Here is a 16,948-nt window from a genome sequence, read left to right as displayed (position 1 = left end):
AACATATGATTTATATATACTGTGGTACCTCTGGTTGCGAACGGGATCCGTTCCAGAGCCCCGTTCGCAACCTGAAGAGAAAGCAACCCGCGTCTGCGCACGCGCGGGTCGCGATTCACCGCTTCTGTGCATGCGTTTGACGTCATTTTGTGCATCTGCACATGCGCGAGTGGCGAAACCTGGAAGTATAGCTGTCAACTTTTCCCTTTTCTTGCGAGGAATCCTATTCGGAATAAGGGAATTTCCCTTAAAAAACGTTGACAGCTATGCCCGGAAGTAACCCTTTCCGGTACTTCTGGGTTGCCGCGGGACGCAACCTGAAAAGAAAAGAAGCTAAAGTAACAAGAGGTATGTCTGTATGAGATATATATACCGTATTTTTTGCACCATAACACTCACTTTTTTCCTCCTAAAAAGTAAGGGGAAATGTCTGTGCGTGTTATGGAGGGAATGCCTACGGGTGGCATGCCTACGGATTTTCCTCCTCTAAAAACTACGTGCGTGTTGTGGTCGGGTGCGTGTTATAGAGCGAAAAATACGGTATATCTCAGAGACCTTAGAATTCCTACAACACCTTCCACTGCATCACTGCCAGTGCTCAGAGGCATGAAAAACCTCCAAAAGAGAGAGGCTGGGTCTTGCTTTCTTGCCCAGGCTACACTGCGGGCGCTACTCAGAGGTGCAATCCCCCACCGCTCAGCACGGGAACTTTGGCCTGCTCTGTCTCCAGCCTGGGCCGGTTCGCCCCTCCTTAGGCAACCTGGTAGCCCCTGGCTCCCCAGAGGGCCCCCATGTTGATGCTGACCTTGGCGAGGACACCTGCTCCACGTAGCCCACCGCAGCCTAGAACTCCTGGACTCAAGCAATCCTCCAGCCTCAGTCTCCCAAGGAGCTGGGATCACAGGCAGGAGCCACTATGCCCGGCTGGTGCTCTGCAGCTGAACAGCGGGACTACAAAACCCAGATTGCCCATCAGCCAGGAGATGGCAGCAGAAGAAGGCAACGCTGTACTAAATCGATATTCGCATTATTTACAGTGCTAAGAAAAATAGCAGCAACGGTCTAGTTGTTGAAGCCAGGGGAAGGAGTGTAGCTCAGAGGCAAAGCACCGGCTTTGAATGCAGAAGGTCCAAGTTCAATCCCCACCATCTCCAGGTAGCAGCTGCCAGCCTTGACCTGACTTTTTCCCAGGTCCACGTGAATCTCCACCAGGGCAATTGTCTTGCTTGTGTCGTGTTGCATCGTGGGAAGCGGACCCTCTGCGGCTTTGAAAATAGCTCGTGCCCTGGGAACCGAAGGCCAAACTTCCTGGCTTCAGAGACAGCAAAGGACAGGGATGGATAACGGACCTGCAATAAGGAAGAAAGCAAAATGGATAGTTAGCTGTCTCTCTGGAGGTGTGTCGTCTTCTCCAAGGCAAGCTGGTGGGCATTATAACCTGTTTGGGTATTTTAAAAAACAACCTTTTTGTGTTTTCTTGTAGCATTCCAAAGAATGTTTTTCTTGTTGTTTGCTGTCTTTGTTGTTTAGTCGTTTAGTCGTGTCCGACTCTTCCTGACCCCCTGGACCAGAGCAAGCCAGGGACTCCTGTCTTCCACTGCCTCCCGCAGTTTGGTCAAATCCATGCTGGTAGCTTCGAGAACACTGTCCCACCATCTCGTCCTCTGTCGTCCCCTTCTCCTTGTTGCCCTCCATCTTTCCCAACATCAGGGTCTTTTCCAGGGAGTCTTCTCTTCTCATGAGGTGGCCAAAGTATTGGAGCCTCAGCTTCACGATCTGTCCTTCCAGGGAGCACTCAGGGCTGATTTCCTTCAGAATGGAGAGGTTTGATCTTCTTGCAGTCCATGGGACTCTCCAGAGTCTCCTCCAGCACCATAATTCAAAAGCATCAATTCTTCGGCGATCAGCCTTCTTAATGGTCCAGCTCTCACTTCCATACATCACCACTGGGAAAACCATAGCTTGAACTATACAGATCTTTCTTTTCTGTTTCTTGAGATGCTGTCTAGGTTTGTCGTCGCTTTTGCAAATTGCATTGAGGTTGTTTATCTACAATCAAGCGGTGTAATAAAAACAAATGAAAATAAATAAATAACTATTGGAACTGGGCTATTGGTTTGTTTTGTTCTTATAATTTTCTTGGTTTTATTTTCCATTTTATGCTGTACAGTGTGCTGAGATCTTTGGATGAAGGGCAGCACAGAAAGTAAAACTGATGTTTTAATGTGTTTTTAATCTCCTGCTGGAAGCCTCTCAGAGTAACTGGGGAGAACCAGCCAGCTGGGCAGGGTATAAGTAATAAAGTTGTTTTATTTTTATTCATTTTGATTATTATTTTTAAAATTCCTTCCAGTAACTTAGTTGGTCTTTAAGGTGCTACTGGAAGGAAATTTTTTTAATTTTGTTTCGACTACGGCAGACCAACACGGCTCCCTACCTGTAACTACTATCATTATTATTATCATTATCATTAATAATAATATTATTATTATCATCATATTACGGTACGTATATCATATTACGGCACAGTATAACCCAGCAGCAGCAGCTGGGCGCAGAGCAGTCCCCCTCCCTGCCGCGGGGGGCGCTGTTCCGCAGATCCCGCCCTCCTCTCTCGCCGTCCTCTCTGCGCCGCCGCGCCCTCTCCCTCCTCCTCCCTCCTCCTCGGGGCCCCTTTTCGGCGCTGCCTTCCCAGCGGCCCCCGCGCGGGCCAGCCAATCGGGCGGCGCCGGGGCGGTGGGCGTGGCCAGAAAGTTTCCTGGGCTGCCTGAGGGGCTGCGTGAGGCGCTGAGGGGAGACGGAGGAAGGGAGCCGGGAGGGCGTGGCTCTTGGCGCCCCCTCCCCGAAAGGCCCCCACCCGGCGTCTGGACCCCCATGGCGCCCCTCCGGGAGGGGCCCGGCTCCGGGGGCGGCGGCGGCGGCGGCGCGGCGGGCTGAGGGAGGGAGGGGGGAGGGGCGGCGGAGGGGGAGGGGATGCTGTCCCGGAAGAAAACGCGCGCCGAGCTCTCCAAACCGGGCGAGGTGCAGGGCAAGTACGTCATCAAGGAGACCAGCCCTTTGCTCCGCAGTGAGTGCACGAGCCCTTCCTTCCTTCCTCCCCGGGGGGTTGGGGGCGGGGGGGGTCAAATGAACCCGGGGGAGGGGGCGCAATTCAGTACTTAACCCGAGGTACCACTGTATCGACATCACCTGGCCCCACCTGGTCTCCAGAGGGGAAGGGGCTGTCTGGTGGGGGGAGAGGCTGGGTGCCAACTTGATTAAAAGACAGTGGTACCTCGGGTTACAGACGCTTCAGGTTACAGACTCCGCTAACCCAGAAATATTACCTCGGGTTAAGAACTTGGCTTCAGGATGAGAACAGAAATCGTGTGGCGGCAGAGGGAGGCCCCATTAGCTAAATTGGTGCTTCAGGTTAAGAACAGTTTCAGGTTAAGTACGGACCTCCAGAACGAATTAAGTACTTAACCCGAGGTACCACTGTACCGACATCACCTGGCCCCACCTGGTCTCCAGAGGAGAAGGAGCTGTCTGGTGGGGGGAGAGGCTGGGTGCCAACTTGATTAAAATATTATGGGGGGGGGACACAGGTAAGCCCCACCCACCCAGGGCCAGATTTAGGTATGATGAGGCAGCAGCTGGACCTAACGGTCAAGGGTCCCTTTAACTTTAAGGTAGTGAAGGTGATGGGGCCCTTTATATGTCCAGCTGTCCTTTGCCAACAACAAATGGTCACTGTTTTTTGTGTTGAATATATGCTATAGGTCTAGTTACAGGTGGGTAGCCGTGTTGGTCTGTGGTAGTGGAAACAGAAAAATAATTTAAAAATTCCTTCCAATAGCACCGTAAAGGTAAAGGGACCCCTGACCATTAGGTCCAGTCACAGACAACTCTGGGGTTGCGGCGCTCATCTTGCTTTATTGACTGAGGGAGCCAGCGTACAGCTTCCGGGTCATGTGGCCAGCATGATTAAGCCACCGTTTACCTTCCTGCCGGAGTGGTACCTATTTATCTACTTGCACTTTGACGTGCTTTCAAACTGCTAGGTTAGCAGGAGCTGGGACCAAGCAATGGGAGCTCAACGCATTGGGGGGATTCGAACCACCAACCTACTGATTGGCAAGTCCTAGGCTCTGTGGTTTAGACCACAGGGCCACCCGCGTCCCTCCGGTAGCACCTTGGAGACCAACTAAGTTTGTTATTGGTATGAGCTTTCGTATGCATGCAAGAAGTTGGTCTCTAAGGTGCTACTGGAAGGAATATTTATTATTATTATTATTTTGTATATGCTATATGGTAATTTATGGACTTAATAGGCATCTAAAGCCATTTGCACATAACAAGTAGGAGCCTACACAACACAAAACACTGTTGCTGTATGTAGGTTTCACTTTATTTGTTTTTGATCTTATGTTTTGGAAATGTACATCCAGATTTTTTCCCTTTAAATTTTTTTGGGGGGGCCCCAATGGTGTGAGGCCCTAAGCTATAGCTTGTTTAGCTTATACGTAAATCCGGGCACTGACCCCATTCCCACATAATCGGTCTCAAAGATGCACCCCATTTAAATGGTCATGTGCTTTGGGGAGGGCTGGCCCCCCCTCACATATTTTATTTGGGGGTGAAGGGACCTCGGCCCCCAGGAGCCGGCTGCTATAGTTTGGGAGTGTTCTCCCCTCTTCCCAATGAATCATTTTTATTATTGCATTTACACCCCGCTTTTTCCTCCAAGGAGCTCAAGGCGGCATATACCGTATTTTTCGCTCTATAAGACGCACCAGACCACAAGACGCACCTAGTTTTCGGAGGAGGAAAACAAGAAAAAAAATATTCTGAATCTCAGAAGCCAGAACAGCAAGAGGGATCGCTGAGCAGCAAAAGCAGCAATCCCTCTTGCTGTTCTGGCTTCTGGGATAGCTGTGCAGCCTGCATTCGCTCCATAAGACGCACACACATTTTCCCTTACTTTTTAGGAAGGAAAAAGTGAGTCTTATAGAGCAAAAAATACGGTACATGGCGGCATATACACGGTTCTCTCCCCCCCCATTTAATCTCCACAACAACCCTGCGAGGTAGGTGAGGCTGCATCGTAGATGGAAAGCGGAACTTCCCCAGCAGCGACGGCACCAAGGGACCACCTGGCCCAAAAAGCCCCCCCCCCCCCCAGTAGTGCAGGGATGGATGCAGCTGGAGCAGCCATGGCAGGTGGCCACCCAACAGCTGTAGTTCATAAACGTCCAACAGAGGAGAGCTCACCCCCTTCCCATCCTAGGAAACTGTGGACACCCAAGGGCTCTTGAGCCCCCTCCTCCAGTGCAAAGAAAGTATCTATGGCAGGTGACCGTCCAGCCCCTCAGCGCAAAAAAAACTCCCATGAAGGGGTGTGTGCATGAATGACTTCAGTCTGTGGTGGTGGGTGGGTTTATTGTTGGGGGCAGTATAGAGACCAGGGTTTGCACCGGCACTCGGAAGATTCAGGTTGCAACCGTAGCCCTGCTAAATTCAGTGGGGTTTGTTCCCAGGTTAAAGGAGGGTTCTGGTTATCTGCAATGTTCAGCACCTGTTTTGAATGTGTTGCAACGGTTAAAAGGAGTTAGGTATTCTGAACGAGGAAGGAAACTGAAGGTGAACATGTGTATGTGCACACGCACGTAAATGGAAACACAGCCTTGTGGCACCTTAAACCCCACCACACGTATTTATGGCATGAACATTTTGTGGATAGAGCCTGTGCTTTGTGCCTGAAGTGCAATCCTAAATTGGCGCACACAGCTGCAGGCCAGGCAGTGGGGGACAGAGAGGAGGGGAGCAAGATGCAGAAGGGCAGTTTTCCTTCCCTAAAAGCCGAATAGTGAGCATGGTGACACACACATCCTGCCGCTGGAAATCAGAGCCACCTCAGTTGTCACTCCTTTGTTTTTCTGTACTTTTCATCGTAGGTTTGTTTTGCATTTGATTTCCCTCTATTTTTTTCATTACAGTGGTACCTCAGGTTAAGTACTTAATTCGTTCCGGAGGTCCGTACTTAACCTGAAACTGTTCTTAACCTGAAGCACCACTTTAGCTAATGGGGCCTCCTGCTGCCACCACGCCACCAGAGCACGATTTCTGTTCTCATCCTGAAGCAAAGTTCTTAACCTGAAGCACTATTTCTGGGTTAGCGTAGTCTGTAACCTGAAGTGTATGTAACCTGAGGTACCACTGTATTCGTTTACATACATACATACAACCCCAGAGTAATTTGTAACATAGGGCAGGGCTAGCCACATAAGGTGTCCTCCAGGTGTTTCAGACAACAGTGACCATCATTCCTGGCTATTGGCCTTGCTACCTTAGGCTGATGGGAGTTGTAGTTTCCAGCAGCAGGAGATCACCACATTGGTAGCTAATGAAATGGGGTGAAGGAGGTTCCAGGGGGCAGGGATTTTGACAGGGCTGGGAGATCTTTTTTGGGCCAAGGACTTGCCTTACCCTAGTGGAAAGCTATTGGGGACCACATTCTAGTTGTATCCTGAAAATTGCTTGACTACTTTTTGCATATTTGCAAGAAGAGATTTCTTCCGAGATATTTCCCCTCTGCTTTGAAACTGTTCATTTATAGAACTTACTAACCAATTCCTAGATGAAACGCCTCCCAAAGTCAGTGTACAACAAAATCTTGTACAGAGAATTGTTACTACCATGTTTCAATTCTGCCTCTCCCAGACACGTAGTAATTTTTAAAATTCAATGAAATAATGTGCCTACTTTGACCTACTTTCAATTTTTACTGCAATGCTCTGTTGCAGATCTGATGCCTTCATTCATCCGTCATGGTCCAACCATTCCAAGACGAACAGATCTCTGCCTTCTGGACCCGGGTCCTTCTGCCTACGCCGCGGGTGGGGATGGAGCAGTTTCCAGAAACCAGAGCTTCCTTCGGACTCCAGTACAGAGGCCGCCTCACAAGATAGTGAGGCGGGAAAGCAACAGACTCTCTGCCCCTTCCTACCTTGCCAGGAGCCTGGCCGACGTCCCGCGGGAATATGGCGTATCTTCCCAGTCCTTTTTAACAGAGGCAAACTCTGTAACTGAAAACGGCGATGCCGGATCCCGTCACTATTATGACCACCACTTTTATAATGGTCAGAGGCGGCACCAGCTGGCGGATCATGTGCAGGAGGAATATAGATACTATGAACATAACACTGACCTTGCCCAAAGGATGTCACAGAATCAGGGAAGGCATAGTTCAGGCAAGTATCTGAGCTTATTTTCCAGAATTGGCCATTCCGAAGTACAGCTTATGTGTATACATGTGTCATACTGGTGGCAGTAAACAAGGATCTATGTGTGCATAATACCTTTCAGGCTCTCAAGCTGCCTTGAAGAGAGTGGGGCTATTGGTCCATATAGGTCATTATTGTAAGGTGTGGGGCATTTTTCTTCCAAGCAAGTTCCAGAAAGCTCCTTCTGAGAGAGAAACCAAGTTGTCTGCTGACTTCTGAGGCGAGGCCATGGGAGCATTCACAAATGCCTGGTGACCTCTGTGTGTATCTTCTCGAAGGGTAATTCTGTGAACGGTTTTTAAATACAGCCAGAGCAGTGTTTGCAAACTTGCAATTTGCAGGAAAAGGAACGTGGGCGAGAGAGATGGAAAAACACAGGCCTTTTCTATATGCAGTTGAAATGTTGAGTGTTATCTTAGTTTCCTCAGAAAACTGGTGATTTTGTTCTTGAAGAGTGAGGGGGCATTTGGCCTTTGAAGTCGAGTGAGAAGACATCAGATGTTTGCCTTGGAATGTGACTCTTCCTGGGCATGACAGCATTCCGGATCACATTTTTCATGTGGTTTACTTGTGTTTACTGAAGGACGCTCATCAGACAAAGTGAAATTCTTGAGTAGCGCTTGTGGAATCACAGTACTGGGCACAGCATAAAGACTCTCAAGCTCTAAAATGTGGTATTTATGTTGTAAACATAAACAGATTGATATGTAAGCATGTCATACTTTCCCCCAGTTTCCTTGGTTATGAAACGCATTGCAGTCAAGTTGACCATCTTGCGCAGATTGCAGAGCAGGAAAATAAATCTGCAGGCAGGAATGTCAAAACTTTAGGGTTACTGACCTCAAATATGAAACTCCGCTTTTGAGAAGGAGATGCTTTTCTCTCAGAAGGCTTTTTATTATTATTATTATTATTAGAAGAAGAGAGGCTGAGCTCCAAAGAGTTAGAGACTGGTTCTGTGCTGTGGAAAATGAAATGCCTGTGCATCTGACTGTTCTATAATGTTTAATTTTGGTTTGTTTTAGGAATGATACTTGGTGTATATGGGTTATTCAGATTAGCAGGGGGGAATGTCGAGTCTGCAAACCAAATAACCCCTATCTGTTTCCTGTGGCCTCCATTAATCTGCCACCCCACCAAACTCCTGCTGATTGGCAGGAGAGAAGTTTTTGAAGAACATGAGCTCATAGGCGTCTGCTGGTGGGAGTGGCTTGGTTGTGGAAATGGAGTTGGAAGCTGCTAGGCTGCCTGGCTGCCAGCCACCATGGAGTGTACATGATGGCAGAGAGGGGGAAAGCCAAGCCGCAGATGACGCAGCTTCTTGAAGGCCTTCACTTAAAGCAGTTTGTTGGCATGAGAGACAGTAATATGCTCTAGTGAGGTAGCAGGAGGCTGTGCTGGATGGGAGATTTGGGATGCAAGCCCCACATTTAAGGAAAGGAAACTTGCGTCCTTTAGAGGAAGGAGTAGGTTGTTGTGTTTTAGCGTTGGCTGAAGCAATCGTATATGAGCGGGCATCAATTTGGCTTTGACGGCAGCTGAAAAATTATAGGTCTACGCCAAAGAAACACAGAACAGGTTAGAAGTCGATGAGGAAGCAAAGGGAAAGGGCTGCAGCTGGAGTTTGTTAGAAACAGACTGGGGTGTGTAGTGATCCCATTAAAGACATACTTGGGAAAGCGTCTTATCCGGACCCATTGCAATCGGATGCAGCCCCAAAACTGCCTTCTTCATCCTGATTGGTGACCTTTGTTCAGAGAGGGGCAGGGAGAGTGCAAGCCTTTTGGTTCTTCTTGACCACAACTTTCAATACTGTTGGCCAAGCCATGCTCCTGGAGCAGCTCCCGAGTCTGGGAACTTGTGGGCACTTTGTTAAAATGGTTCCATTCCGGCCTCTGAATCTGGTTTCAGAGTGTAACAGTTGGGGATCTACCCCTTGGTGCCTTGGGAGCTTGTTTGTACAGTTCCCCAAAGGTTTATCTTGCCCCTCTGCATGGAGCCACTGGGAGGTGTCATCAGGGTATTTGGAGTGACATGTCAGCTACTATACTGATGATACCCATCGCTGTCTCTTGGTGCATCTGAATCAGGAGAGGCAGTGGAAGTGGAGGTGGTAAGGGGCTGGTTGTGGACCAATAAATTGAAGCTGAATCCAGCCAAGATTGAAGCACAGTCTCTTGCAGGTTCTTGAGCCTAGGAATTTGGGAGATGGCTAGTTCCCTTCAGGGTTGCAGTGCTCTCGGTGGAAAAGGCTATTTCAAGCTACAGTTGGTTCACCATCTCAGAAGCTGCAACTCGTGCAAGATGCAGCAGCAAGGCTGCTGGGAAATATTTCTAGCTGGGTACATACCACACCGGTTTTGGAAGAGAAACCTTAGGAAGAACTTTCTGACAGTAAGAACTGTTTGATAGTGGACTACCTGGGAAGGCAGTGGACTCTCCTTCCGTGGAGGTTTTTAAGCTAGAGGTCCAGGATGCTTGAGCTGTGATCCCTGCATTGCAGGGGGTTAGACTAGGAGACTCTTACGGTCCCTTCCAACTCTACCGTTCTACGAATCTGTGATCTGCATTGGTTGCCAATTCACTACTGACCCCGGTTTAAAGAGGCTAACATTGAAATATGAAGCCCCAAATACAGTGGACCCTCTGGATACAAAATTAATTCGTTCCGGGGGTCCATGCGCACCCTGAAAAACCCATATCCAGAGGCGCCGCTTCTGCGCACACGCACAGCGCGATAGAGCGCTTCTGCGCATGTGTGAGCGGCAAAACCTGGAAAAATACTTCCTGGTTTACCGCTTTCAAAACGTTACTCGAGAGTAACGTAACCCGAGGGTGTACTGTATCTGAAAGAGTGCCTTCTCCCAAATGAACCTGCTTGCCTGTTAAGGTCAGCAGGGAAAGCTCTGTTGGTAGCACTGCTACTCTCTGTCGTTTGAGGGGCAGTAGCACTTGGGAGGGAATGACCTCCCCTCTTATGCCCATCACTCTATGGTTTCCAACAGTTGGTCAAGATGCACCTCTTTACCCAGGCCTTCCCCCCATCTCCATTGCTGTGCACTGTATTCACACGAACCATTCAGGCCTCCTGCTTGTTCACATCAGGGGTGTGGAATGCCAGCTCCGCAAGCCAAATAGTTTTCATCTGCTTCCTCTGGGCCCCTTTATCTTTCTTTCCTCCCCACCATTGAGGGATCATAGCTGAAAAGCAGAGCACATGCTTTGCATGCCGAAAGTCACAGGTTCAGTCCCTGGCATCTCCAGCTGGAAGGACCTGGTAGTGAGTGATGTGCAAGGCATCTGCCTGCATTGAGAGCTGGAAGGTTGCTGCCTGCCAGAGTAGGTGAACCCAGTGGCCTTGAGTCAGTGTAAGACAGCTTGCCATGTTCCCTGGCAGCCTTGCCTCTTAAGCAGGGCTTAATTCATACCTAGAGAATGCCCTCCCACTTCCATAATCTGTCTCTTGATTTTTTGGGAGGCTGGGGCTGAAAACTTGAGGCTTTCATTCCAACATTTGCTCTTGGATGTCCTGGGAAACAGATTACACAATCAAGAACCATCTTTTTTTCTGATAAGCAGCCGTGTTATGCAATAGCTAGGGGTCAAGTGTCTGTGTTTTGTCAGTTTTGAAAACATGGACTACTTCCCAGTTTGAACTTCTTTGAATACTTTTCCTTCAACTGCTTATCCCCTTATCTGGCTTGGCATGTCTGTTATGTTTTGGGGTATGTTTTGATAGTTGCTATCTTCACTCTGCCTTCCATGATACTGAGTCTTCTCATTTAAAAAAGTTCTCTTTGGAGAATAGCCTTCTGTTCTGGGAGGCTGGTGTCTTACGTGTACAAACCTGTGCTGAAATGAGCTGGGATTTAGTAGCCATGTGGCACGGAGGCAGCTACCCAACTCCTTCTGACTTTACTAGCTAACGAACTTCTGCAAGCAAAAGGAGCATGTTGCATAGAAAGCACCAGTGCTCTCTCAAGGCAGGAATGTTTGTGAGAGGAAACGATAAATCTAGGCACTGAGAAGGGGGTGTATTGTGGAATTGATGACAATCTTTTGCTGCTTTTCTGAGGAAAAGAAGTTGTGTAACTTTGCAAGAAGCCTGTTAAATGAGTGTCTGCTTTACTGATGCTGTTGTGGGGTTTTGTTTTTTTCCTCCAGGCATTGGGCGGGTGGCTGCTACATCGCTGGGAAACTTAACAAACCACAGTTCGGAAGATTTACCTCTCCCTCCTGGCTGGTCTGTGGACTGGACTCTTAGAGGAAGGAAGTACTACATAGACCATAACACCAACACAACACACTGGAGTCATCCACTTGAGCGAGAGGGGCTGCCTCCAGGGTGGGAGCGTGTGGAATCAGCTGAGTTTGGTGTGTACTACGTCGATCACATCAATAAAAGAGCACAGTACAAACACCCTTGTGCCCCCAGGTAAGTCATCTGTGGGCTTCCCTTGGGAGTTTCAACCAATGCCTTAGGCTGCAATTCTGTGACCACTTACCTGGGACTTATCCCCATTGAACTCTGTGAGGCCTCTGAATAACCCTGTAAGAGAATGAACCTCAAATGCCTTACTGCTAGCACGCATGAAGGACTTTCACTGGTTTCCAGCTCCTACGGAAGAGTGGAAAAGAACCCAACATCAGATCACCAATCGCAGAACTTTGAGTCTCCATTAGCAAAGTCTGCCAAGGGTAGATGACAGAGCACACAACACATAGGTAGTGCTCAGCACTTGCTCTCTACTTCCATGACAGGCAGTGCAGAGCCATTGTCTGCTTAAATCCTTCCTTTTTCTGGCTTCTCACCTGTTGAGACACACCCCAGAGACATGGCTAATCCCAGACTGGCAGATACAAGAATTTATACTACAAATGCATTGGTGTTAGTCTAAGTGGTGGAATTCGCGAGATTTAGCACACCCACCTTTTAAACATAGATAAGCTTTGTGGCACAGATCTCTCCATCCAAATCTGTTTGATAGACTAAACTCCCAAGTATGGGCATGTGTGCTTTGAAGTTGGCTTTCAGAGTGTCGTCAAGCTGTATTCAGTCAAATGGTTGCACCAGCACTAGCCAGCACAGGGATTCCTTTTAAGACAGTGAGACTTCCCTCCTCTCTTTCCCCCTGCACCCTCCCCAGATCAGCCCTGCCTGGAGAGCTGGGGGAACTCCAATACAACCTTTTGTATCAAAGTATGGGTTGACCCCTGGGCTGCCACTGCTGTGCCTTGCTCCCCATTTCCTAAATCAGGAACACACACATACAAAAAAACTACAGTGGGAATTTGCTCACTCCAAGTTTCTGCACCCCAGCCTAAGAGAGCTGCTGTTGCCATTTTTGGTGTTGAAGTGACTCGAGTTTGATCTTTGCTATATCTCTGTGCAGTGTTCCCCGTTACGATCAACCACCTCCAATGACATATCAGCCACAGCCAGCCGAGAGGAGCCAGACTATCCTTGTGCCTGCGAATCCCTACCACACTGCGGAGATCCCAGATTGGCTGCAGGTTTATGCCAGGGCTCCTGTAAAGTGAGCATTAAGCACTTGTCTTATGAACTTTGATTTTTATTTCTGCCCAGTGGTGGGCAGTTCATTGACTATAAGCCTGTGTTTTTTAAAAATGGAGGCATTTTGTTTGGGACATCTTGAATGTATCCAGAACGTTAAGCTTAAGATTGTGTAGCATCTTAAAAAGAAATGATATACTCTTAATATAATCAGTATTGGCTGGTTATCCAAAGTAGCATAAGAACATAAGACCTCTGGATTAGACCAGAGGTTCATCTTGTCCAGAATCCTGTTCTCACAGTGGCCTGTTTTAAGGTCATGTCCAGAAGATTCCTAGTTATTGTTGGCTACTGGCCAGGAGGGCTCTGCTGTGCCTCCACCGTCAGAGGCAGCAACGCTTCTTAATACCGGTTGCTGGAATCCACAGGAAGGGAGGGAGAATGTCCTTGTGCTCAATAATAATAATAATTTATTATTTGTACCCCGCCCATCTAACCAAAAGATGTCACACATTAAAAACGTCCCTGAACAGGGCTGCCTTCAGATGTATTCTGAATGTCAGGTAGTTGTTTATATCTTTGACATCTGGTGGGAGGACGTTCCACAGGGCGGGCGCCACCACCAAGAAGGCCCTCTGCCTGGTTCCCTGTAGCTTTGCTTCTCACAGTGAGGGAACCGCCAGAAGGCCCTCAGCACTGGACCTCAGCGTCTGGGCAGAATGATGGGGCGGAGACGCTCCTTCAGGTATACTGGGCCAAGGCCGTTTAGGGCTTTAAAGGTCAACACCAACACTTTGAATTGTGCTCGGAAACGTACTGGGAGCCAGTGTAGGTCTTTCAAGACCGGTGTTATGTGGTCTCTGCAGCTGCCCCAGTCACCAGCCTAGCTGCCACATTCTGGATTAGTTGTAGTTTCCGAGTCACCTTCAAAGGTAGCCCCACGTAGAGCGCATTGCAGTGGTCCAAGCGGGAGATAACTAGAGCATGCACCACTCTGGCGAGACAGTCCGTGGGCAGGTAGGGTCTCAGCCTGTGTACCAGATGGAGCTGGTAAACAACTGCCCTGGATACAGAATTGACCTGCACCTCCATGGACAGCTGTGAGTCCAAAATGACTCCCAGGCTATGCACGTGGTCCTTCAGGGGCACAGTTACCCCATTCAGGATCAGGGAGTCCTCCTCACCTGCCTGCCCCTGTCTCCCAAAAACAGTACTTCTGTCTTGTCAGGATTCAACCTGCTTCCAAGTTTTTCTCATGACAGGAGGCTGGATTAGATGGGCCAGGCTCTGATCCAACAGGCTCTTGTTTATTTATTAAATTTGTGCACTGCCCTTCACCCGAAGATCTCAGGGCAGTTTGCAGCATAAAGCTCTCTTTATCTTTATCCGGTGCTCGCCCAGGCGGTTACGTCGTTCTCTTGTCTCTTGCAACAGATACGACCACATCTTGAAGTGGGAGCTCTTCCAGTTGGCTGACCTGGATACATACCAGGGGATGCTGAAGCTGCTTTTCATGAAGGAACTGGAGCGGATAGTGAAGCTGTACGAAGCCTACCGCCAGGCTCTGCTCAGCGAGCTGGAGAACCGCAAGCAGAGGCAGCAGTGGTATGCCCAGCAGCAGCACGGCAAGAACTTCTGAGCTCCTTCCCTTTCGCAGCGGACTCTGAGGGCTCTTGGAATCTTAGGGGACTCTTTAAAAAAAGAAAAGGAAAAATCGTGAACAAGTGCTTTGGTTAAAAAGGCAGCTTCTCTCTTGTTGATCTTGCACCTTTTGTAATTACCTTCTTGTGTATCATGTTTATTGAATACAAAAGATGTTTGTTATATTGTATAAAGAAAGTTAGTTTCTTATTCTGAGAGCCAGTGTGGTGGGAAAATTCAAGAAAAGCCACGTTTTATATTATTATTATTTTGTCTGATAACCATTTTTTCTAGCAACGGTTGTACCTTGGAGAAGAAATTTTATTTTCGAATGATGTCAGTGCAAGAAGCGGCCTGAAAGTTAGATGAAGCCTGTTTGCTGCCTTCCGGCTGCTGATCTTGTGGGCTGCCTTGCCTCCAGGGGAAAAGGAGGTTCTGCTTTTCTGCGGCAGCTCTGTGGCCGCGGACACAGCTTTAATATGCAAAAGGTCCACATGATCTTCCTTTATTGCAAGAATACGGTTCTGTTGGACCCAAGCAATGAATAAACGACTGCCTTATTTTGACTATTGAGCTCATCTTTCTAGTTTGCTGCAGATCCTCTCAGGAGCGTTTTGCCATATGCAGGCTGGCGCAAGTGGGCTGCGTTGACAAGCGACTGGAGAACCGAGCCGCCTGCCTTAGCCATTTGGAGCAAGTCTCACCCTAATCAAACCAGCAAGGAACGATTTTGTGAAAACTTCCAGTGGTAAAGTTGCCTTTGTCTCTCGTTTCACATTTTGATCTTTCATCCTGCAATGTATATGAAACTTCTGTAACATCTGTGTCCTGTAAATCTCAGCAATCAAATAAACTTGTTTTTGTTTATGTGGCTGGAACAAATTTATCTCTGGTTTCCACATGACACTAAGCTGCGGTTGAACGTTGCCTAGTGGCCTAACAATGGTTTAAGTAGCTGCTAACAAAGCAAAGGCTGAAGTCATGGCTTGTTGCTGGCTGATGGACCTTGGCTTGTTTTAAGCGTGGCTTGCCATTATGTGGAAACCCAGTTGCACCCTTACTTAACCATGGTTTGTTGTCCTTGCTCAGATTGCTGCTTGTTGTTGTTCTTTAGTCGTTTAGTCGTGTCCGACTCTTCGTGACCCCCTGGACCAGAGCACGCCAGGCACTCCTGTCTTCCACTGCCTCCCGCAATTTGGTCAGACTCATGCTGGTAGCTTCAAGAACACTGTCCCACCATCTCGTCCTCTGTCATCCCCTTCTCCTTGTTGCCCTCCATCTTTCCCAACATCAGGGTCTTTTCCAAAGAGTCTTCTCTTCTCCTGAGGTGGCCAAAGTCTTGGAGCCTCAGCTTCAGGATCTGTCCTTCCAGTGAGCACTCAGGGCTGATTTCCTTCAGAATGGAGAGGTTGGATCTTCTTGCAGTCCATGGGACTCTCCAGAGTCTCCTCCAGCACCATAATTCAAAAGCATCAATTCTTTGGTGATCAGCCTTCTTTATGGTCCAGCTCTCACTTCCATACATCACTATGGAAAACCATAGCTTGAACTATATGGACCTTTGTCAGCAAGGTGATGTCTTTTTAAGATGTTGTCTAGGTTTGTCATCGCCTTTCTCCCAAGAAGCAGGCGTCTTTTAATTTCGTGGCTGCTGTCACCATCTGCAGTGATCATGGAGCCCAAGAAAGTAAAATCTCTCACTGCCTCCATTTCTTCCCCTTCTATTTGCCAGGAGGTGATGGGACCAGTGGCCATGATCTTTGTTTTTTTAATGTTGAGCTTCAGACCATATTTTGCGCTCTCCTCTTTCACCCTCATTAAAAGGTTCTTTAATTCCGCCTCACTTTCTCCCATCAAGGTTGTGTCATCTGCATATCTGAGGTTGTTGATATTTCTTCTGGAAATCTTAATTCCAGCTTGGGATTCATCCAGCCCAGCCTTTCACATGATGAATTCTGCATATAAGTTTGCTACTAAGGCTCAAGCCAAAAGCAGATTGAAAACAAACCATGGGTTAGTATTGGGGACAAATGAGGCCACTGTTTTGTTACCTACTAGTGTGGCTAGTGCCTGTTAAGGGCAAACAGGCAGAATTGTGGGATTGTTTGGCCAGAACAAACACACATGCTGATCCCATGCTTGGGTGAAGTAATTTGCTTTCTAGCCCTTAAAGTTGGAAGGTTATAGGACAGAACTGACCATGTTCTGGCACAATGAAGCCTATCTTACAAACTTCCCCTTGAAGGCGTACCCTGTAATTCCCTGTTGAAGCTAAATGTACAGGCACTTTACTTTACAAAAGTAATTTGAGCAGAGGCCTGCCACCTTGCAATGAGAATAATATTTGAGCTGTATAAGGACAAGCTCCTTTAACTGCAATTTGCGTTTAGCAGTGCGTGCACTGAAGAATTGAGGACCCTGATCCAAGTATAGTGGTACCTCGGGTTAAGAACTTAATTCGTTCCAGAGGTCTGTTCTTAACCTGAGGTACCACTTTAGCTAATTGGGCCTCCCGCTGCCACCGCAC

At 48.2% G+C, this 16,948-nt stretch overlaps 1 protein-coding gene across 3 annotated transcripts; it reads left to right on the top strand.

The window, feature by feature from the left end:
• The first annotated feature begins 2,940 nt into the window (after positions 1-2,940).
• Positions 2,941-14,930, top strand: SAV1 (salvador family WW domain containing protein 1). Of its 3 annotated transcripts, none has more exons than XM_053387892.1 (5): positions 2,941-3,067; positions 6,786-7,232; positions 11,430-11,700; positions 12,659-12,802; positions 14,215-14,930. In XM_053387892.1, exons 1-5 carry the CDS (start codon positions 2,974-2,976, stop codon positions 14,417-14,419), a joined length of 1,161 nt encoding a protein of 386 aa, XP_053243867.1. In that variant the 5' UTR covers positions 2,941-2,973; the 3' UTR covers positions 14,420-14,930. The 3 variants fall into 3 exon arrangements, with proteins under 3 accessions (XP_053243867.1, XP_053244051.1, XP_053243958.1); XM_053387983.1 differs by having other exon boundaries at positions 2,944-3,032; XM_053388076.1 differs by lacking the exon at positions 12,659-12,802.
• The last annotated feature ends 2,018 nt before the right edge of the window (positions 14,931-16,948 follow it).

Source organism: Podarcis raffonei, chromosome 1 (assembly GCF_027172205.1).
Source record: "Podarcis raffonei isolate rPodRaf1 chromosome 1, rPodRaf1.pri, whole genome shotgun sequence".
In the NCBI taxonomy this organism is placed as follows: domain Eukaryota; kingdom Metazoa; phylum Chordata; class Lepidosauria; order Squamata; family Lacertidae; genus Podarcis; species Podarcis raffonei.
This window is presented reverse-complemented; position numbering and strand designations above follow the sequence as displayed.